The 24,192-nt window shown below is 35.1% G+C and overlaps 1 protein-coding gene across 1 annotated transcript in view; it reads left to right on the top strand.

Annotated features, from left to right (window-relative positions):
- The window catches only part of SYTL3 (synaptotagmin like 3), a 99,089-nt gene that overhangs the window by 37,657 nt on the left and 37,240 nt on the right, over nucleotides 1-24,192 (top strand). The window contains exons 4-7 of the mRNA XM_074264679.1: nucleotides 2,234-2,277; nucleotides 15,911-15,962; nucleotides 16,977-17,043; nucleotides 19,050-19,122. Coding sequence (XP_074120780.1) covers nucleotides 2,234-2,277; nucleotides 15,911-15,962; nucleotides 16,977-17,043; nucleotides 19,050-19,122 — 236 coding nt within the window. The remainder of the gene's footprint in view (nucleotides 1-2,233; nucleotides 2,278-15,910; nucleotides 15,963-16,976; nucleotides 17,044-19,049; nucleotides 19,123-24,192) is intronic.

The following is a 24,192-nucleotide window of genomic DNA, read 5'->3' as shown; positions in this document are numbered from 1 at the left end:
AGCTAAAAGGGAATTTAGGGACCAGTAAGTCTCTTATTTTATAGTCCCCTCTTATTTTAGATAGCTATTTTACATATCTTATATACACAAAATATATAAATATATTTTATATATCTATTTTATAGATAAAGATTTTGAGTCCTAGAGAAGTTAAATGACAAAATGGGATAACACATAAATCACTTCACAAATCTTGAAATACTAGGTAATTACTTGCTATTAGTATTCTTGGCCAAGTTCATAAGTAGCAGAGCTGGGATTTGAATGTAGGTCCTTAATTGGATAGTTGGATAGTACTGTGGATGGAGTACTGGTCTGGAGTCTGAAAGACCTGGGTTCAAAATGGCTTTAGACACTTCCTAGCAGTGTGACTCTGGGTAAGTCACTTAACCCTGTTTGCCTCCATTCCCTTATCTTTAAAATGAGCTGGAGAGGGAAATAGCAAAACACTCCAATATCTTTGCCAAGAAAACCTAGCAGGGGATCAGAAAAGTAAAAAATAATTAAAAATGGCTGAATAATAACAAAACCTCTGATTCCAAATCTAGCTACTCATGTTGCTTTCTCATCAAATATAGCCTTATTTTTTTAATATAATTTTACATATACATATATGTATATCTTTTCCTGCTTCTTGAGGAAAAATAGTTGATTTTATTCATCTCAGCATCCCACATGAACTTTAATTGTGCAACAAATGTTTGTTGAGTGACTACAGTATGCATGACAAATTGTGAGTCACTCATTCAACAATTAACAATAAGTTTGCAAAATTCTTTAAATGATATAAATGTGTATATATGTACATACATATAAATGTACATAACAATCTCATTTGGCCTTCACAAAAACCTTGTGAAATAGTTAAAGCATTTTTATCTCCACTTTATAGATGAAGAAACTATTTCTCCAGAGTCATCCAGTTGCTAAGTTATCAGAGCCCTGTGGATCAGTTCTTTTTCCATCTTACCACAGAACAAATTTGAAATTTAAACCTAGTCCTAAGTGCCTATTATGTACAATGGAATAATACAATGGAATACAATGGAATATTATGTATAATGAAATAAAATATTGCAGCATGAATTCATAAGGACTATGAGTATGGATGGATATATGTGTTGATTTGCTTTTTTTACTGTATTTTTCTTATTAAGTATACTTTTTAAAATTTAATTTAATTTTAAAACATTTTTATTTCACAAAATATTTCCAAATTACATTTTTAAAACTGTAAGAATTCATTTAAATTTTTTTTGAGTTCTAAATTCTCTTCCTTTAGCCCCTTTCCCACCCTTTGAAAAGGCAAGCATATATTGATTATACACATAAAGCCATGCAAAACATATTTCTATATAAGCCATGTTATAAAAGGAGACACACACACACAAAACCAAGAAAAATAAAGTGAAAAGTATGCTTCAGTCTGTGCACAGAGTTCATTGTTTCTGGAGAAGGATAGCACTTGTCATCATGAGAACTTTGGAATTGTTTTGGATCATTGTCTTGATCAGAGAAGCCAAGTTAAAATATATCTTTGAATGTGCCACAAAACTAGCTAACTTTGCCTGTGGCTATCACTCTAAATCCCAGATGTACATGGCCTTGTAAAAGTATTATGTCAAGGGAAGTAAACAATGAGATAAGTAAGGGCAGTCTTCCATGGACAGGAGAATGCTGGCATACATTTTTATCGAAATGACAAAGATCAGCCAGCCTTCATCAATAATGATCTCGTGCTTATAGTTGCTTACAGTAAAAATATCTATAGAGTGACTTTTGATAAGAGACGGAAGACTAAGAAACCAAAGTATGCAGGATTCTTCTCATTTAGAGGAAGTGGAGCAGTTCAAGATGCATTAATTATTTTAAGAAAAATGGAGATTTGGATTGGAAACAAAGGAAAAATAATCCTCCCAACTATTTGGCTGTTAAGAGGTAGCTCCGTGGTTCAGTGCATAGAACACTGGGCCAAGTGTCAGGAAATCCTGAGTTGACAGTTGGCCTTAGAAACTAGCTCCATGGTGCTGGCCAAATCATGTGTTGTGAGGATCAACTGAGATGATATTTGTAAAGCACTTAGCACAGTGCTTGGCACATTGTAGTTATATAATAAATGCTTGTTCCCTACAATAAAAAATTCATTGTAGAGAAGGAGGAACTGATACTATTGATAAAATTAGATGTGAACTTGAGAGTGCTAAAGATTGATGATGAAAACTTTCTTTTGTAGGTCTATAGCAGCTGCAGCTGCTGAAGAGATGAGAACTCTAGCAGGTTAAAAGGAAGGCTGGTGGCTAAGGGATAGTGCTGTTGCTCCCAAACCTTATCTGCTAGGGGCAGTCACAGCTGGTGGTGGTGGTGGTGAGGATAGTGGACTCCTTTTCCATAGGAATTAGTTCCTTAGATAATACAAGCTTTTCAGCAAAAGAAAATTTTTATCTTATGTTGGTTCTTTTAGTAAAAGAAATGTCAGCATGAGATTTATTACTAAGTTCTCTTGGTTCTCTCTAATAGAGACACTTTCTGGCCTGAACTGCCCAGATGAGCCCAAAATGAAATTGCCATGGAGCCAAGTGTAAAACTCTGAAAAAAAGAAGATAATTCTAAATTCTGTTTTTCATAGAGACTTGAATGGCATTCTTATACTTAACTGTCAAAACAAGAAAACTTATAGTCCATGAAAGGAATTCAGTTTTTACCAAGTCTTGATAAATTCTCCATTAAAAGTATAATCATCGAAATTATCATAAACTGAGCAGTTTTCAGAAAGTCTAGTTTAGTATCATGGTTGAGTTCAAAGAAACTCCAGATCTGAAAGACTTTTTTTGCTTTATTTTTAAAAAATATACATAGGTGATTTTTAACATTCACCCTTGCAAAACCTTGTGTAATAAATTTTTCTCGTTTCCTTCCCTTTCCTTAGATAGCAAATATTTGAACATGTGTCAAACATGGGCAATTCTTCTATACATATTTCCACAATTATCATGCTGCATGAGAAAAATCAGGTCAAAAAGGAAAAAAAGGAAAAAGGAAATAAAAATCAAGCAAATAACAAAAAAAAAAGCGAAAATGTTATGTTGTGATACACATTGACTGCCCATAGTTCTCTAGTTAGATACAGATGGTTCTCTCCTCTCGGAAGTCTATTGGAATTTACCTGAGTCACCTCATTGTTGAAATGAGCAACAAGATTTTTATTTTTAGCCAAAAATTTTTGTAGCCCTTTCTTTGTCATTGTTCTTTAAGATTTCCTCTAAATTATCTTGAGGGTTTTCTTCAGGGAAAAAGAGTTGGAAAGTTTTGTGTTTTTTTTTTAATTTATCTTAGAAGTTTTTGTTCCTGAGGAATGGAGGACTTAATGTGTACCATCAGAATCTATGAGGATGAATAAAAGATGGGGAGAATATAGCCAAGTCAAAAAAAAAAAAAAAAAAAAGGAAAAAAAAAACCTCGTAACTCCCTTAATTCAGACTAGACTCAGTGTAAGTGCTGACACTCAGCTTCATATTTCTATCAAGATATCAAGAAAAAGATATCAAAAAACAAACTTAAAAACTATTTTAGTATTGCAGAAACTCCTAGATAGATTTGCTCAAGAGGTCAGTGTTATTAGTGCTTTCTTCTTCTTTCTTAAATTGTTGTTCAGTCACTTCTCAGTCATGTCTGACTTTATGACCCCCTTTGGGGATTTTTTGGCAAAAATACTGGAGTGGTTGGCCATTTCCTTTTCCAGCTCATTTTACAGATGGGGAAACTGAGGCAAAGCTGGTAAGTTTCTGAGGTTAGATTTGAACTCAGTAATATGTCTTCCTGACTTCTGCCCTGCTGCTCTATCCACTGTGCCACCTAGTTGCCTCTCTTTCTCAAATTATCCTATATTTAATGGTCTATTTACATGTTGCATACTTCAATAAAATATAAAGGCCTCAAGGGCAAGGGCAAGGGCAAGGACTAGTTTTAATTTGGGACTTTGAATCCTTTTTACCTACCACAGAACCTCATATATGGTAGAAGCTTAATAAATGCTGATTAAATTTTAATTGAAATGCTACATTATTAACATACATTGACATTTGTTCAACACAGTTTTATTTTCTGTAAGTTCATATTTCAGCTCATTTTGCTGATTTGAAATTATTACTTCCATAGTGTGGAGTATTCCAAAACATTGGATTTGGAAATCTCCCAAATAACTTATAAAGGGCATTCTGTAACTGAAACATAAAATGTTAGTCTTTAGGCATCTTGCCTATATTATTGAGTTAGCGACCTCTTCTGGCTAACTTTGTGCAATATGGATGAGTTCTAACATTTCACAATTATGGCATTTTGCTGCTTCATGGTTCAAGCTTACAGTACTGAGAACACTTTTAATATTAATAGCTCATTTTTCTATAGTGCTTTACAAAGCATATTACCCTTGACTATGCTGTGAGAGGGAAGGATTTTAAAATAATATTCTATTTTCCCCCAATTGCATGTAAAAACAATTTTTAACATTTGGGTTTTTTTTTTTTTAAGTTTTGAATTCCAAATTCCATCTTCCCTTCCCTTTCCTTTCTCGTGCTTAAGACAGTAAGCAATCTGATATGTTATATATATGTAATCATGTAAAATATTTTCATATTAGTCATTTTGTACAAGAATACTAAAAAAAGGAAGTGAAAAATAGTATGCTTTGGTCTGTATTCAAATGACCTTTGGAGGTCGGTCTTTGGAGGCAGATAGTATTTTTCATTATGAATATTAAGGGGATTATTATTTCTTTTTTCCACATGTAGATACAGATATTAAAAATCAATTTGTTAGGGGCAACTAGATAGTGCAGTGGATAGAGCACTAGCCTTGAAGTTAGGAGGACTTGAGTTCAAATTTGACCTGAATGGATAAATGGCAGAGTTCAGCCTCAAATCCAGGCATTTTAACTTTCAGATGCAATGATCTTTTTACTACATAAGTAATATGTCATTTTTAAAATTGGAAAATACCACTTCTAACCTTCACTAAATTGCTACTTATTGGAGGATAAAATAATTTGGGGAAATGATCCATTAAGATACCCATGGTAGCCATAACTATGGTCTACTTAATACCTAGCCAGGACAATTACTATATTTTGTAATCTTGAGGGAAAATAATACTTATCTTAGGTTTTTTTTTTTTACTGAATAGTATTTTACTTTTTTCTAATTACAAGTAGAAATAGTTTTCAACATTCATTTTTGTAAGATCTTGAATTCTGAATTTTTCTGCCTCCTCTCCCAAGGCAGCAAACAAACTGATATAGGTTATATATGTACAGCCATTTAAAGCATATTTCCATATTAGTCATGTTGTGAAAAGGAAAAAAACACAAGAAAGAAAAAAAACAAAAAATAAATTTTTAAAAAGTGAAAATAGTATGGAGTCAGTCTCCACAGTTCCTTCTCTGGATATGGATGGCATTTTCTATTCCAAATCTATTGGAATTGTCTTGGATTGCTGAAAATAGTGAAGTTTATCATAGTTGATCATCACACAATGTTGTCAGCATGCACTATGTTCTTTAGGAGCTGATCTAATCAGTATAGTAATAGATTAAGTGCTGACATTGTTATACTCAGCATGTTTATTGAGGACCAGATGCTGAGGTTAAGAAATTTGCCCAGGATCTCATATAGCCAGTATGTGTCAGAGGAAGAATTTGAATCCTCGGCTTGCTGACTCACAGGCAAGATTTTGATCCCCTCATGGTGCTGCTTCTCATACTGAGACTCTATTTGGTCAAAACCAGGCTCTGAATTTTGCATCTGCACCTCAGTATTCCTAGAGACTTTCTTAAAAGCAAAACAGAGACAAATCAAAAAATCCTCATTTTATAAGATCGGTGAGAGGGGAGAAAGAGTGGACCTTTGATGCTAATATGGAAGCCCTTCAGCAGATTGTCTGCTCAGACAAGATATGAGCAGCAAAATTAGAGGGCAAAAAAATAATGCTTCTGCCCTGCAGCTAGGCAGGCTAATTCATGGTTAATGGTATGGGAGCTGGTTAAGAGCAACTGTGTGTTCTTGTAATGAATACATGTAATGAATACATTATTATTAATTTGACTTGTACAGAAGGAAACTTGTGACTGAAGCAATTGTGCCATCATCCTCTCATCTTATAGTCCAGTGTCCCATCCCTTTAATGTGACTTGAATTCAAGCTTTCTCCTCTGCTGAGGATAGCCTTATCAGTGCTAAATGTTCTTTTTCTTTCAGTTTTCTCTGACTCTGTCTCTATCTCCTTCTTTCTATTTCTGTTTTTCTTACTCTCTCTCTCTCCCATCTTCCCTCCTAACTCTTTCTTTCCTTTATTGACTCTTCTCTCCTTGTTTCTCTCTTTTCTGTTTCTCTCTCTCTCTCTTCTCTCTCTCTCTCTCTCTCTCTCTCTCTCTCTCTCTCTCTCTCTCTCTCTCTCTCTCTCTCTCTCTCTCTCTCTCTCTCTCTCTCTCTCTCTCTCTCTCTCTCTCTCTCTCTCTCTTTTCCTTACTAGTTCTTTCTTTTTCTCTCTGTCTCTAATCTCTATTGTTGCCTCTATCAATGTCTTATAACTGCTCTCCCACTGTTCAAGTGCCCTGGTGGAGGGGTGGGAGAAGAAGAGGGGCAGGGAAGATGGCAGCTGCCTATGGAGATCTCATATACCAAAATAAATTAGACATGACCCTTGACATAGGCTTGTTTAGAAAGGCGTGAGCTCATGGTTTGCCCGTGAAATTCTAACATTTTTTAAAATAGTCTGAATATAGTAACTTAGCTGCTCTCTTTCTAGTTCCCAGTGGTTTTTGGATTGTCAAACCCAATAGCTTTTTCTCAATCTTCATTCTTCTTGACTCTTTGTAGTTTTTGACACCATCAATCTCCTTCTTCTGGATTCTCTCTTCTCTGTTGGTTTTCCCTACACAGTTCTTTTCTGGTTCCCAAGGCTCTGTCCTTGGTCCTCTTCTCCTTCTATTCTTTTTCATTTGGTGACTTCTTCAGGTTCCATAGATCCAATTATTATTCTATGTAGATGATTTTCAGATTTATTTGTCCAACCGCAACCTCTCTCCTGCCCTCCAATCTCATATCTCCACTTGCTTACAAGACATCTTGATCTGAGTGTCCTGTAGACATCTTAAATGTATACTAAACTAAATTTGTTATCTTTCCCCCAAAGCCTTCTCTCTTCCTCACTTTCTGGTTACTTTTGAGGTCTCTATTTTCCATTAACTGAGTCTCTCAAGTCTGGTGTCGTCCTTGATTCTTCATTTTTTCACTTTCCCATTTTCAGGGTATCATCAAGCCATGTTGATTTTACTTTCACAGTATCTTTAATGTATACCCTTTTTCTTTGATGCTGACACGTCCAAGCCCACATCATCTCTCACCCAGACCTTGTCTGCTGCTTGATGTCCCAATCTCAAGTCTCTTCTCACTCCAGACTAAACTCTACTCAGATAGCAAATTGATTTCACTAAAGCACAGCTCTGATCATGTCACTTCTTCCTCCCCTACATTCAGAAACTCTAGTGGCTCCTTATTACCTTCAGGATCAAATATAAAAACCTCTCTTTGGCTTTTAAACTCTACATAATCTGGCCTCTTCTTACAATTTCACTTCTTACTTACACTTTTCATCTCCACTTCTTCCATGACCTAGTGACTGGCTTTCTTGTTTCACTTATCTTCCAACTGGCTATCCCTTATGCTTAGAATTCTCTTTCCTTGTCTCTGCCTTCAGATCTTAGCTTAAAATCTTATATTTTGCAAGAATTCTTTCCTGGTTCCTCTTAATTCTAGTGCCTTCTCTCTGACATAATATCCAATTTATTTTCTATTCATTTTGTTTCTTCGTGATTGTTTGCATGTTTTCTCCTCCATTAGACTATAAGCTGCTTGTTGACAGGAACTATTTTTGCCTTTCTTTGTTTTCCCAGTGATTAGCAAACTACCTGAAATACAGTAAGCACTTAGTGAATGCTAGTAAGCTTGACTGTGCCCCATAAATGTTCCAACCTCCAAAATCAAACATCCCCCTATTCCTTTTCTATTTCTCATTTTACATGGATTGAAGGCTTTTCATCTTTCTGGTTTCCTTTGCCAGGATTAGGTTTTTGATATATCAATATATCTCTTAATATGTGGCATCCAGGGCTATCCCTAGTACTACAAACCCAGTATGCTCTCCATTGTTCTAGATGCCATATTGTTATTAACATAGCCTAAAATTGCTATATCTGTTTTGACCCCATCATTGCACTTAAAAAGTTTATAAGTTCAACTAAAGTATCCCAATCCCAAGATTTTTTGTCAGAGTAGGTACTCAATAAACACTCATTGAATTGAATGAATTATAGGATGTTATAAAATCTTTCAAAGTAAATTTCACATGCTGAAATTTCAAGCCTGTTTATCTGATATTTCATAATCTTATACTGACCTATTTTTTTCAGATTTATCTCATATTACCATTCCCTATATACTCCACAGGTTGTTACTCTCTGATTCTTACATCTGTGATTTTGGTTTTTCAAAAAATATATAATTTGAAAACCATTTCAATATTATTGATTTTTAAAAACAATCTTATCTATTTTATTTTACAAATTAAAAAAAAACATTATTTTGAGAAGAGTTAATAGACTCTCCCAGATACCAAAATGATTGATTACTTTTAAAAGGTTAAGAACAGATCTATCTTTTACACAAACGGGCTCATGGGTACCCAAATGTGCCTTCCATTTCCTGGAATCTATGATTTTTATCTTATGTTGTCATAAATTGAAGATTCTGGGAAGAAGGAACATCTTTGGCATCTGAGGCCAGAAACTCATACATCTCAATAACAAATGCGTTGTCTTCATTGTGCAAATGAAGAAACTCAGGGACAGAGGAAAATGAAAAAATAGAATTTAGTGAAGATTTATGATTTTAAACATTCTAATGATCCAGTTCAAATGTTAAGGGGTCAGTGAGACCTATACATGAAATTGAAGAGGCTTCCAGTTCCTAGACTATCCTGCCCTCACCTGTGTCCAACTAAGTAAAACAGATATCTGAAATTTGTGGATGATAGATCTTTTACTGACACAAGCAGACACTAAATGATAACTAGAAATGATGATGTAATAGGTTGGAGTAATTACAGGCATTATAAGTTACCATACTCTTGCTTTGACTTCAGTTCCAATGATACAGCAGGCTTCTAAGAGAGAATCTGAATATAGGACCCCATCACTATAATTTCTGATCTGGATGGGTGACTGGCACTTAGTAGACACAATATAATTATCTGAGTCCTTCATTGGGGCATGAAGTAAAAAATCAAGAGAACTTCAATTTTAACACTGACCTATTATATGACTTAAACTGAGTCACTAATGTTATCTGGTTTCAGTTTCCCCATGTGTTGTTGTTCAGTTACTTCAGTATTGTCTGAGCCCATTTAGGATTTTCTTGGCAAAGGTACTGGAATGGTTTGTCATATCCTTCTCCATCTCATTTTATAAATAAAGAAACTGAGGCAAACAGAGTTAAGTGATTTACCCAGGACCACAGCTACCTGAGGCTGGATTTGAACTCAGGTCTTCCATATTCCAGGCCCAGCACTCAGTCACACAAACATGTATAAGTATGTGTGTACATGTACATATGTATGTACATATAATGAAAAACCTACTTTAACATCTTATTTTTTTTCAAGTTGCTCAAATATCTTTGTATAGTCTTCAATGTATTCTCTAAATGAGGTGTTTTAGAGCCCACAAACTGAGACTAAGGGAGAGAGGCATAAAATTGCTTAGGATTACAAGTGGAACCCACATTTAATGGCTCTCCATCCAGTACACTTCTGTCTAGAGTTTATAGGAGATAACAATACTTGTATTGTGCTTGTTTTGACATTATGCCAGCTGGAGATCCTGATGTAGTGAATGTGATAAAATTGTAAAGTCTTAAGAAGATCTGAAAAGAATCCCTAACAAGAAATTCTTGCTTTTCAGCTTTGGGGTATAGATTTCTTTTCCCCATGTCCTCTGAGGTGCATTGTGCCATATATTTACATAATGCCTTTTTCCTTAGTAACTCAAGCTCTTTCATGGTGTCTATTTACTAATATTAATCCTTTCATCACATCCCTACGAGTCCCTCTAAGCAAGTAAGTTAGATTGCATTATCTTCATATTCTAACAGTGAAATAAAAAGGTTTTATGTTAATAGTTTAGTAGTTGGATATAAAACAATGCCATTTCCCTTCTCCTCACCCCCATTATTATGATAGAATCACAGAATCCTCTATCCATTTTGCTCCATATATCTAGTCATCCTTTAGAAAGCTGTATAACTGGGATACACTCATGCAAAAACTACCCTTACCCCCAATCTATGTCCTGTTCACTATAAAAAAATATATATAAGGAGTGGAATTGACTTAGTACTACCTCAACACTACCTCTATGGAATCAATCAATGAGTCAAAGACATTAAAACGGTTATGAAAAAGCCTTAAGTAATTTGAAAAATGTAAAATCATAGAGTGAAATAAAATACAATACACAGAACATATCTTGGGATTGGATAAAAAAGATTCAGTCACACCCTGACTTGGATGGGTCTTGGATAAGATAGCAAGCCATTTTAGAACCCATTTTGGAAGCAGTTCAAGTCAAGCCCCTAAGAGGGAGTTATTGAAAATGTTGAGAACGGTCCTTTGTGCCTCTCACTAGTACTTCATTTTACTAGAGAATAACTTTGTGAACCCTCAAGATTGGAAAATATTTGACTTCCAATCAGCATCCTGGTAATGTCTCCAGAATAGTAGTGGATAATGATAGTAACTATTTTAGTAAGTGAAGACACATAGTTCCACTGAGGAAATAAAGCTTCAAGACTTTACTAAGATCCTAGAGAAAGCCACATCTTACCTAAGAAAAGCTTCATAAGGACCTCATTAAATGAGGGAAGTTTTCTGACAACTGGAAACTGGCCCTTTTACTACATGTGATTTCTAAAATGAACCAGCTTTCCTTTAAATTCTGTAAACAGTGATGGGAGACTAAGCTACTAAGATATGTTTTGTACCAATTGTTCATACGAGAATATCTTAGTAAATGCCCATTTCTAGGAGCTAATTAAATCTGACTAATTTATATTAAATGATAATCAATGTGAGAGGTACACTAGTGGGAACTAGTTTTGATACCAAAACAACACCCCCAACTTCTCTGCGTTACCCCAGAACTATGAGGTGAAAAAGCAGCAAGCTGAGCTCCAGGGGCTTCAAAGCCAATGCAAATGGGGGGTTTAGGGTAGCAGTATTAGAGCGTATACTATAAAATGTACTTGTATGTGCAAGTAATTGGATATCCCATTCTCCAAAATATACTTCTTTATGCCATCTTTCTGAAGATAAGTAGAGAAAATAAGTAGGAAATGCATTAATTTCCTTGGTTTCCCTGATTTGTTCTTTTCTTTTCTTTTCTTTTTTTTTGGAAAGAATTTGAATTTCATGTTTTTGTGGTTTTAAAAAAGTTAATAATAGCTAGCATTTATATAATGCTTTGAGGTTTACGAAAAACTTGACAAATATTTCATTTTAGCCTCACAACAAAACCTGGGAAGTAGGTTATTATTAACTCCATTTTATAGATGAAGAAACTGAAGCAGATAGAGATTGAGTGATTTGCCCAGGGTCACACATTCACTATAATAAAATCTTGGGCTAGTCATTTAAACTCTGTCATTTTATTTATAAAATGAAGAGGTTGTACTAGATGATCTCTGAGATTCCTTTGATTCAGAAGGACTATCTATGAAAGTGACCTGAGTTCAAATCCAGACTCAAACACCAGCTGGGTGATTCTGGGCAAGTCATTTAATCCCCTCTACCTCAGTAAAATGAACCAGAGAAAGAAAAAGCAAGTCACTCTAATATCTTTTCAAGAAAACCTCAAATGGGATCACAAAGAGTTAGATGTGACTAAAACAACTGAACAACAACAATCATTTCAGAGAAATCTAACTATTATTATAAATAAGGTATTAAGCGTGATGGTCTTTTGACTAATTTATAGGGACTTTCTAGAGTCACTGTTTTTATACTTCAAGGGCCCCTGACAAATGTACTTGTATAAGAAGGACATTATTTCTAATGCAAATTACTTGCTTCCTGAAGTGTTGAGAAAATTGAAGGAAGCAAATTAGCTAGTTATTAAATAGAAGATGTTATGGCTCAATAGGATACAGATACATTTAAATATGTGGGTTGTTGATGATTTATTATGTCACTATAATATAATAAAATCTGTGACCTGTTCTTCATCTTCCCTAGTCAACTGCATCAAATCTTTCAATGACAAAGGCTGCAGTCCCCAGATGGTCATCAATTTAGAGCTGAAAGAGACCTCAATGCTAATCTAATCCAGATCTTTCATTTTACAGATGGGGAAATTTAGGCCTATAAAGGTTTAATGACTTGCCCAAAGTTACACAGGAAGCAAGTGGAAGAGCCAACATTCAAACTCATTTCCACTGACTATAAATACACAGCTTTTTTCTTACTATCCTAGTAAACAAGAACTTTATTACATTGTGATCTGTGCAATTCAGGACTTGTATTATTGCATAAGCTGTCCCCCAGGAACAGGAATTTATATTTATACTTGGTTACTAAATCTCAGCCACAGGAATTCAGGCTTAAAGTACAGTATCATTTTTGTTAGTTTTGATCAGTATTGGTGTGACAATTCAGCACTCACTTCCTGTTTTGATCAATATAGTGATACCTGGACTTATATTTATGCACATGCTTTTGCTGGCCAGTGAGTAGGTTTGATAAAAATGTTCTAATCATCCTTTCCATCCGTCAACTTGTGAAGTTAATTTTTAAGTGTGGCCTTTATTCTTTGAGATTCCATCATTATTCTTGGGCTCAAGGGTATCCTGGAGACTTTGCTTAGAAAGAGATGAAACATTCTCAATTATTGCCTGTTATATAAGTTTTACTTAGTTCTACTATGAAAAGTTCAAATTTCTTGCACAGAATTACAGATTTAGACTCAGAGGTGATATAGAAGCCATATAGTATACTCTTCTCACTTTACAAACAAGAAAACTAAGTTCTAGATATTACTAATTTACAAGAACAGTAAAGAATTATTGACTTGACTCTTGACACCAAATCCAGGTCCATACCATGCTGCTTCTACACCCACCACCAATACCTTCTATTGGAATCTTTCTTGGGTTCCTTAAGTACCTAGTCCTCTGCTGAAATTACCTTGCATCTATTTTGTAGAGACCTCAATACTAGTGCAGGTTGTTCCCCTACCCACCCACCACCCAATGAATATGAGCTCTTTGAAAAATGGAATTGTTTCACTTTAGTCAATGTATCCTAAGTACTTATCACAATGCCTGGATACAAATAATAGACACTTAATAAACCTGCTAGTTGCTTGTTTTATTCACTGCTTTTGTTTTTCTGACACTTACACTGAAGGCTGTCATTGCTTTATTGGATTACTGCTTCAGTGTATCCTTAAAGGATTTTTTTTCTTTGTAGTTACTTTCATGTATATAGCCGGCTCCTGAGGTTATAAATGCCTTGAAAATTGCTTCAGTGCAGGTAGACATGTGCTCTGGCCTCTGTTGCCCCAATTTTTGCAGAAGAACTTTAGGTGGTACTGATAACATTCTCAAGAAATTTGGTGTGACAGCAGCCAAATAGCAAATAGTGCTGGTTTAGGACTCAGGAAACCAAGGTTTGAGTCCTTCCTCCCCACTATTTGAGTGACCCTGGGCAAGTCACAATTATCTCCACTTTATTTTCCTGTAAAAAGGAAGATAACAGTATCTACCTCACAGGGTTATCGTGAGTGTTAAATAAGATAATATATGCAAAGTACTTTGAAAATTATAAAAGTTATACAAATACTTGCTATTATTGTTAAGTCTTAGGTCTCTCAGGCAAACAGAGTTATTGCTTCACAGATTCAAACCACTGACATTTGATATGCCAATGTGTCCTGGTAACAGATTCTTGTCTGCCAAAGGACGTGACTGGTTTGCTTTTCGATGTTCTTGTTCATGGGTCATTTGAAAAAGATATCTGGTGCTCAAATATGGAGCAGATTACTTCCTTCTAAATGTGTAGGTTGTAAATTCGCTTCAACACAGTGAGGCAAACATTTATTAAGTCCTTACTATTTGTAAAATGTGTAGAGGTCCTAGACTGATCTCACAGGAAATGAGCCTTGGTACCTTTAGTTCAATACTGATCTCCTTCTTCTTCTTCTTCTCTTCTTCATTCTTCTTCTTCTTCTTCCTCTTCCTCCCCTCCTCCTCTTTCTTCCCTTCTTCCCCCTTCCCTTTTCCTTCTCCTTCTCCCCTCCTTTCCCTGTTCCCCTCTCCCCTCCTCCTTTTCTCCTCCTTTTCCCCCTCCACCTCCTTCTGCCCTTCTCCCTTTTACTCCTTCCCTCCCTCCTCCTTTCCTTCCCCTCTTTCCCCTCCTCTTCCCTCCTTCCATTTCTCTTCCCCCCCCCCTCCTCTCCTCCTCTTCCTCCTCCTCCAAGCACAATGAGAAGGGCACAGGAAAAGGAAATCTGAATGAAAACTCTGTCCTTTAATACATGTCTAAATCTTTCACTATGCATGCATTTTGATATCTATTGCAGTGCTCAAACCACCTAAGCAAATTATATTAAAATTGAGAAAGTGCTGTTCCTGATGACTCCTACAGAAGTTACAGTGCAGACTTATAGATTCTGTTCATAAGCTTTATTTCCATGACCCCTGGCAGAAAGTTCCTTTCCTCTCTAACTTCTCTTGACTCATAACCTTTAAAGAAGGTTATACAAATATTCTTTTTTCTCAAAAACCAAACCAAACCTAGAATGGGCAGTCAGTGAAGTTGGGTCATGTGATTTCATCCATGAAGGGAACTCCTGGTGTGAAAAATTCCCTCCTCTGATATCGGCTACTCGACTGTTATTTATAATCTCAAAGAATTGAGTGGATCTCCCAGAGGTTAAGTTACTTGCCCAGAATATATAAGAGGCCATACTTGAAGCCAGGTCTTCCTGATCTGAAGACTTGCCTTTAGACTTAAAGTATATAAATTCAATTATTCTTTAGGGCAGCCAGATGGCTCATTGGATAGAGTGTTAAACCTAGAGTTAGGAGTTTAAATCTGGCCTTAGATACTCACTAGTTGTGTGATCATTGGCAAGTCACTTAACTCTGCCTCAGTTTCCTCATCTATAAAATGAACTGGAAAAATGTGAAATTTTCCTCATAAGAATTTAAGCTCCTTGAGGGCCAGGATTGGCTTTCCTTTTAAATTTGTACCCTTAACATTTAGTATAGTTCTTAGCATGTAGTAAATGCTTAATAAATGCTTTCTAAAAATGTATTTATATTCAATGAGGATATTTTTTAGATGAGAGATGCATCAGATAATAGTGTGAATTTTCAGAAGAGGAATGAAAGCTTGCTGGTCCCTGAAATCATTTCAGTGAACTCACAAGAGCAAAACAATTTTCATATTAGTACTAAGGCAAATGAATTTCAGTTTCAATCAATGAAAATCAATGGATATTACCATGTGAATAAAAACTTCCTAAAATAATCAATAATTTTTCAAAGTGTAAAACTGTCCTGAGATCAAAGAGTTTGAGAACCGCTGTCTCCTACAAAGAGTTGTCCTAAGATAACCTCAAATAAAATTTGCTTTTTCTGCTCCCAGCAATTAGGGTTAAATGATGTCCTTTTGATCTGATCCAGCTTGACTTATAATCAGTAGAATCACTATTAGGAAAATAATAATTTTTTTATTTATGACTTCCTGTATTTGCATCTTCCAAATTATGTCCACGCTAATAAATGGCCTCTATTTTCTTTTCTCAGGCAAACACGAAACAGCTGGTGCAAAGCTCTTGAAATCTTATCAAAACCTGAGGTTAGTATGGTAGAAAGGACAAGTTGTTCTAGGAAACTGAAGTACACAGAAGTCTATAGGATATCACAAAAGAACTTTTTGATTTCTGGGTGTCAGAACTTTGAAATCCAAATTCTTTATGTTGAGGTCTTTGAAAAAAGATTCAAACTTAGATTCCTGTATATTCTTAGGGAAAATTTTCTAATAGATTTTTTTAAAAGCAGAGTATTTTCTTTATATTAACTCTCCAATTTAATGATTTATATAATGGGTGGGCAATGAGAGAGGGTTTGATTATAAATGGTTGAGGTTCCTTAAACTCTGACATTCCAAGACCATGTAGAGATGTCTCTAGACAGTTTTGTACCAATGGCAAGCAGCAGCCAATCAATAAATCAGTTAATTGGCATTTAAGTGCCTATTATGTGTGGGTACTGCAAATTTCCCTGAAATTTAATGATATGGGAGTATTGAATGATGCAGATTCATAATTGTGAATTCTAATTTAGATTACACGTTAACACTAGAAGGTCCAGACATACCAATTGTCTCAGCAGACACAAGAATTTTTAATATAATTTTTGAAAACAATTTTACCATAATTTACTATAATCACTACTATCTGTGCAAATGAGCTTGAATATAAACAATTAAAAGCAAACATTATTATTTCATCTTGAAAAATATTTTATCTTGCTATCTTTGTTATCTATATTCACATATACTATGTCAATTGATGCAATTTGGTCTTTTGAGGTATTCTTAAATTCTAGTCCATATGGAACTAAATAGCAATGAAGAAAAATTATATTAATTGATTGATTAATGATGATACTAATTATGGTAAATTATTGGACTTGATATAGAATGAGACTAAAGCACTTTCAGGCTTTGGAGAGTATAAAACTCAAAGAAAAGTAGAGAAAGCTAAGGTTTTTTGTAATGTTCTTGTAGTGCATTTTGACCTTTCCCCAAAACTTTCCAACTTTGATTTTGCATTTGGTTATTTATTTCTGTGTATTTCTTTGGCCACAGCAAAATTTCCGTGGTTCCTCCCACTCCACCTCCTGTCAGCGAGAGCCATAATGGATCCAACACAGGGGTAATGTATCTGCTTACATCATCTGCTTCTGTGGGGAAGGAGAGATCTAGAAAAAGGAAGGGGATAAGTACAGTATCTCTGAAGGACTAGAAAAAGAGCTTAACCTGTATTGGTCTTAGTTACAAAAACACAGACATATGCTGTGTCTTGAGTAAATTGTCTCTGTTTACTTTAATTTTCTTATGCAGCATTGCTATTTCTCATTCTGCTAGCATCCTGAGGTCCAATGCCTAATCAATCCCATGACTTTTTTTTTTTAATAGAACTAATAAGTCACAGATCTACCTGCTCTGTTTAACATGTGCATCTGAGTTGGTATATGTCTAAGTATCCAAGTAACATCTTTAGACCACATTGTAATTGTCTGTAAAGTGAATGGGTAGTGAGGAAGAATTGAATTATGGTCCTAATAAAGAAGATCCAACTCACTTCCAGTTGATCAATGATGGACAGAAACAACTACACCCAGAGAAGGAACACTGGGAAGTGAATGTAAATTGTTAGCACTACTGTCTATCTACCCAGGTTACTTATACCTTCGGAAGCTAATACTTAATGTGCAACAAGAAAATGGTATTTACACACATATATTGTATCTAGGTTATACTGTAACACATGTAAAATGTATGGGATTGCCTGTCATCTAGGGGAGGGAGGGAGGGGAAATTTTGGAAAAATGAATACAAGGGATAATGCTATAAAAAAATTACTCATGCATATATACTGCAAAAAAATTTATAATTATAAAATTAATTAAAAAAAAAGAATTGTGGTCCTATGCACAGTTGTCACTAGGTATTTTTAAAAAATATTTATTTATATATATTTTTTGTGCACAAAGTAGCACAAAATTAATTCATCACTTAAAGAGTACTCAAGTGTCTACTCTATGCCAAATACTATGGCTGAATCCTCAGTTCAGTTGGAGTTGGAGTGGAAAAACCCCAAGGACACCACAAGGTCGCTTTTGGGAGAAACAGTATTTAGTGAGCTCTCCACGTTCACCTGTGGAAGAAGTATATTCATCAATGGAGGAAATACATGCCATCTGATTACTTCCTAGTTTAATTATTCTTGTTAACTAGGTGAAGTTTCTCCATTATAGAAATACAATGATATCAGTAACTTTTAAATATTGGAACCTTGTCTCACAATGCTTATATCTGTGGTCTTATGTATATCATTGTAGGAATGTATGTGTTCTATAATCATGTCTGTTTGGGAATGGGAATATATGTTTATGGAAATATATGTGTGTGTGTGTCCATGTGTTGATATATTTGCTGGAAGCTATGTCTATGTACTTGGATGTGCATGGGAATATGAAATCCATATGAAATTCATATACATAGAAATAATAGAAAACATGGAGAGAGGGAAAGGAATGATTCTCTGGGTGTTCTTATGGCTAATTTCAAGCTGGGATATGAATGCCACCATAAATTCTGTTCCCTTCTTCCCTTAAGCTTTAAAGTTCTCATATCCTTGCTATATAAAGGTGAGCCTTTATGGGGAAATGATTTTTTTTTTAATTTTCCTTCCCTTCCTTTACTATTTCTTCTGTTTGGGGAGAAAATATTTAGTGGTGCCAACCTGGTTATTCAGGCTCCCATGTAGCCTTACCCCACAACACTACTTTTTTCCCATACCACTGTGGGAAGGTTGGGGAGAAGAGAAAACACCAGAACTGTAGGAGAGGAAGGAGGGAATAACAAACCCATCCACAATTGGGTGGGGAACAATGTCTGGGTCAATGAAAAGTTGGCTCTTTTTCTTCTAAAGATTCGCTATTCATGCTGCTTGTTCTCTTTCTAAACAATTGGAAAAAAATCATCTTCTTTAGTCTTGGAACTAATAAACAGTGGAGGATAAAGTTCTTATAATTCTGTAAAGCAACATACTGGTGTTCATCCAACCCCTCCCCCCATGCCTCTGTGCTTTTAAGTTGGGGGTTTAGAGGCTTTGGGTCCAGACATAATTTTTACTCTCTCTCTGTTTTAATACAGGAACTTGGTCAGCTTAAAGGATTTAATAAATCGATGGAAAATTTGTTTCTCTCTCTTACTACACACATAAAAAGTAAGTGAATACCCCTGACTTGTCCTTAATAGACCTAAGCAAGACACCAATGACTATTTAGTAATGACTTTGACAAACATTTATCCAATGCCTTCTTTGTACTTTCTTTGTATAAAATGATGGAGAAAAAAATCAACAACAAAAACCTACAAACAGAACAGCACTTCCCCTCAAGAAGCTTACCTTTTATTGAATAGCAACATTTAATACCCTTCTCATAGGTGGGTGCTTCTATTGTGTTGAACAGTTGTTGGCATTTTACCTATCAAATAGTCAATCAATAGGCCCTTATTAAATCTGAAATATGTGTTGGAGATACAAAGACAAAAATGAAACAGTCCCCTCCATTCCCCATCTGCTCTCAAGGGGCTTCCATTTTAGTTTTTAATAGAAGCAACAGGCTAGTCATCCTAACCAAAGCACTGGGTTGTTTTGTCTGTATGCCCCCCCCAATCCTGCTCTAGCCCAATATGATTCATTTATATTGACTGCCGCCTCATCCTTCCATCTCTCAACCCAAGAAATTATAATTGCCCTTCAACTCTATTGAGGTCTGAGGAAACTACATCAGAGTCTATGGTTTATTTGGATTTTATATGGATTATTTTAGACTATTGAAAGAATTTAAAAAAAACAAACAAACAAGAAGCCTGCCTAATTACACTTATTTGATACTTGTATACAAAAATAGAAGTCTTCAGATGTCTGTGACAAACAAAATTTGTTTGAGTTTTCTCCATTATTTCCCTAGCCTTGCTTCCTCCTTAGCTTTGAAAAGTTGTTATATTCGGCAGTGCTTATACAGGTTAAAAAACTAAGAGTGCTAGCCAAACCATCCTTATAATATCTTACCACCTTTTGGGTCAACCTTCTTTTTTCCTGCCCATTTGTCTTAAAATGTAGAACTCTCTGAACCTCACTTGTATGTAGGGATATTCTAGTTAATGTTTCATAACTTGCTCTTTGGGGAAAAATAAATGATGTTCCCATGACATTTTTTGAGCATCTGCTCCATCATGTTTTTAAGCCTAGACAATTAACAACCATTCAAGTCCTGATTTGTAGCACTTCCCTGTTTCTGAGCTGTAGATGCTCACATTGACAATGTAATAGTTGTTCCATATCTTTTGCCTTCTTTGAAGCTAAGTCCAGAGCCACCTCAGAGGTCCTCAGAGCTGGAGGCTTTGTGTTTCTTAGGTCCTCCTTCAGTGTATTTGTATTTATCTTCTTTAGTAATTTGTTTTCTATAACTCCACATGGAGCCTTCCAGTGTAGTTCATATGTAGCCTTTGGAATCATCTTTAGTTTGCCATCTTCCTTCCTTACAATTCTTGCTCAATTATTCTAATGGGTGAACCTGAGTACTATCCCCCAAAATAGTATCTAGCAGATGTTTCCTTTATATCAATACAGGGAAGAGCAACATTTTACTTTGTTTGCTTACCCATAAAGGTTAAATGGTTTTTTAAAATGCTTTGCTTGCCCTGCCAGGCTCTTTGTCAATCCATTCTCTGGAAGAGAGAGTGAGGCTGATGAATTTACACAACTCTGTCTCAGTTTGATCTAATTCACAGACAAGTCAAGATAATCACCTCTTCATGTAATTGTTTCTCTTCAGAAATGAAGGATAAACAGCAACAGTTGTGTGTATATATCAAGCAGCAGGTAGATTTTTCAGCTCTACCCTTCCCCTCACACCAATGAAAACTTCATTAAACTGGTCCTATCTCTTCCAGCTTATCTAAAAATTCCTTTCTATCACCTCTCCTGCCAATGGATGGTGTAGTGAAAAATGCTTCTGATACTTACCAGCTGTGTAGCTCTGGGAGAGAAACTCAATCTTACTGTATTTTAATTTTCTCTTCTGTTAAAAAAAAAGGGGGGGAGCTGGACTAGATGATCTTTTCAACTATTTTTCTCCACATGCCAAAGTCTTTATTTTATCTCAGAGGAAATAAGAAGTCAATGAATATTTTTGATCAGAGGAGTCACGAGGCAATTTTTATTTTTATTAAAGCTTTTTATTTTCAAAACATATGCATGGATAATTTTTCAATATTAACCCTTACAAAATCTTGTGTTCCAATTTCCTCCTCTTTCCCACCATTCCCTCCCCTAGATGGCAAGTAATCCACTATTTGTTAAACATGGTAGAAATATATGTTAAATCCAATATATGTATACATATCTATATAATTATCTTGCTGCACAAAAAAAAATCAAATAGTCATAAGGTAATTAACCTGTGATTTAGGAAGATTATTTTTGGCAGCTATAGCACCAGAGAAATCAATTAGGAATACACACATGTATGTATGCATGTATGTGTATATGTAAGTATACATTTATGAGTATATATAAACACACACATATATACACAAGGATAATCTTGTAGCTTTCTCTTTCTTACAAATGCTATTGAATCTCCCATCTCCATGCATTTGCATAGGCTGTCTCACAAATTTGGACTGAACTCCGCTCTCCTCTTCCTTAACTTCTCTTTCTGTAAGAGGTAATTCAAGATCCACTTTCTGCACAAAACCTTTCCTGATCTCCTCAACTGTTAGTGCCCTCTTTCCCAAACTTCAATGTCTTTGTAAATTTACTTTTTCATACACTTTGTATTTTTTATTTATTCTCTTTGTATTTATTCCATATGAATTGGTATGTGTAAAAACTCGCTAATAGGAATCATTTTATAACATGAGTGACATACATAGAAGGCACTTCAATTGATGGAATATGCCAAATGAAAGGCGTCATAGAACACTGGGTAGTTTGAGTACATGAAGTCAGAAAAAAAACTTGGATTATATAATGAGTTTGTATCGGGGTACTAATTATAAAGTAAATTACTATATGGGTTGGGTTCCAAATCTAAGGTTCTGGAAATAGATATAGTTTCATTTTATTTCTATTTTTTAAAGGAGTACTTTAGAAAAAATCTATGTTTTTAGAAAACTACAGCACCAGATTTTCTATCTTCCAAATAGTTTTTATTCTATGTAACAAGCTGGTGCATTTCAGACTTTACTCCTCTTAGGAACAGCTTCATTTCTATATGGTTTGCTTTATGGTAATTTTCAAATTACAATGCTATTTTCTTTTTCTTTTCTTTTTTTATTTATTTTTAACACACATTTTATGAATCATGTGGGGAGAGAAAAATCCAAGCAAAAAGAAAAACTATGAGAGAGATAAAAAAAACAGAAAAAAGAAATGAACATAGCATGTGTTGATTTACATTGTTTTTTTAGTTCTTTTTCTGGATGCAGATGGCATTTTCAATCCAAAGTCTATTGGTATTGCTTTTTCACTGACTGTAAAGACTTTTCCCTAGCTTTGTATTTTCCTTTTAATCTTGTTTCTGTTGGTTTTCTTTGGGCAAAAACATTTAAATTTAATGTAATCAAAGTTGCCCTGTTTAATTTTCATAATGTTCCCTAGTTCTTCTTTGTCCTTTCAACTATTGATCTGGAATCTTATACTTCCCCTTCCTGTCACTTATAGCTTCCCTATAATGCCCACACTGAACAAAACCAGCTCCCACTTGTCCTTCTACTCATCATCAGCCTAGAAACATATACATACAGAAGCAGGGGGATCTTTTCTTATGATTTTCATAAATACATGTAAACAGATACCCTCAAATATCCAGATACATACCCATTTGCTTACACACAGAAACAGATTTTAAACTTGATTTTAAACCTGATCCAGAGATGTAATGGTAGAGTAGAAAATGCATTACACTTGAAGCTATTGAGAGGTAACAATGTGGTATAGTGGATGAAGAGCTGGGCTTGGAATTAGGAAAATATTTACCTCTGTTACTACCTCTATGACTAATGACTATATATTTGATGTCAATTTCCTCATCTGTAAAATGAGAGCACTGGATTATATCCAGATGTTTACGTTATGGAGTTCTTTGGAAATCTGGACCTCACTGAGGAATAATGTTTTTAAATGCTTAAAAATATATAGTTTTACAAAGAAAATCAGTTATATAGAAATGAAGGTATAAGAATATTTAAGGCCCCAAATCTTAGATTTAATAATTCTAGGTTAAGAACCCTGGATTAGATGGACTCTTACTAAAATCCTTTTAAGCTCTAAATCTATGAATCACAGGACCTGAGATTAAATCCCAGATCTGCCACTATATGACTGAAGATAATTTATTTCCCATCTCTTGGTTTCTGGGATTGTCTATCTGGAAAGTGAGGGAATTAGAATGGACGATCTCTGATCTTCTAGCTTTGGTCAAAGATCCCTATATGCTCATTGTGCATGCACACACTCATATACACACACACGTGTAATATATATTTCCCTCTATAATTTAAAAATGTAGTGGGCAGGGCCAATCCTTGAAATGAGTTGTGAGAGCCTCAGTAATATTTTATTCACCATCATAAAGGGTTTGACAACCAAAACTTGGACTATTGCTAGTCCCTCATTAGTTAAACAGTGAAGTTACAGTTGATGATCTCCCAGGACCCTTCCAGATCTAAACCTAAGAATTATGAAGCTAGGAGGCACTGTTTAGAAATTATTTAGGCTCATTGTGGCCTTAACCTAGCAAGAGTTATACCAGGGAAAGGAAGAAGGAATCAAGGAACAAATGTTTTCCACTCTTCCAGGGGGCTTTTGAGTTTAAGATATTCACTATGGAGCTGGGGATATTTATTGTTGATCTCAATATACATTCCCTGGGTATATTCATTAGCTGTATGACTTTAGGTAATTCAGGTGCCTTTTTAGTCCACAGATTCCGCATTTGTACAAATAATGGAATTGAATGATGTAATATCTCAGCTTCATTCCAGTTCTAATCACTTATCATGCCTAGATTAATCCTTAGGCTAAAAGGCAATGATTGATTCATATTCACAGAAAGGCAGTGTGGTATTTAATAAAGACTAAGCTTGGAGTCAGAAGGTTCCCAAGAATCCCTACAGATACTTAGCTGTGTAACCCTAGGGAGAAAAATCGTGGGATCATAGATATGGAAGGGGAATGAACCTTAAAGATCATCAAGTCCACCCCTCCTCATTTCATATTTCA

This window comes from Sminthopsis crassicaudata, chromosome 4, assembly GCF_048593235.1.
Source record: "Sminthopsis crassicaudata isolate SCR6 chromosome 4, ASM4859323v1, whole genome shotgun sequence".
Lineage (NCBI taxonomy): Eukaryota > Metazoa > Chordata > Mammalia > Dasyuromorphia > Dasyuridae > Sminthopsis > Sminthopsis crassicaudata.
Note: the sequence above shows the minus strand (reverse complement) of the source record. Positions and strands in the feature narration are given on the sequence as shown.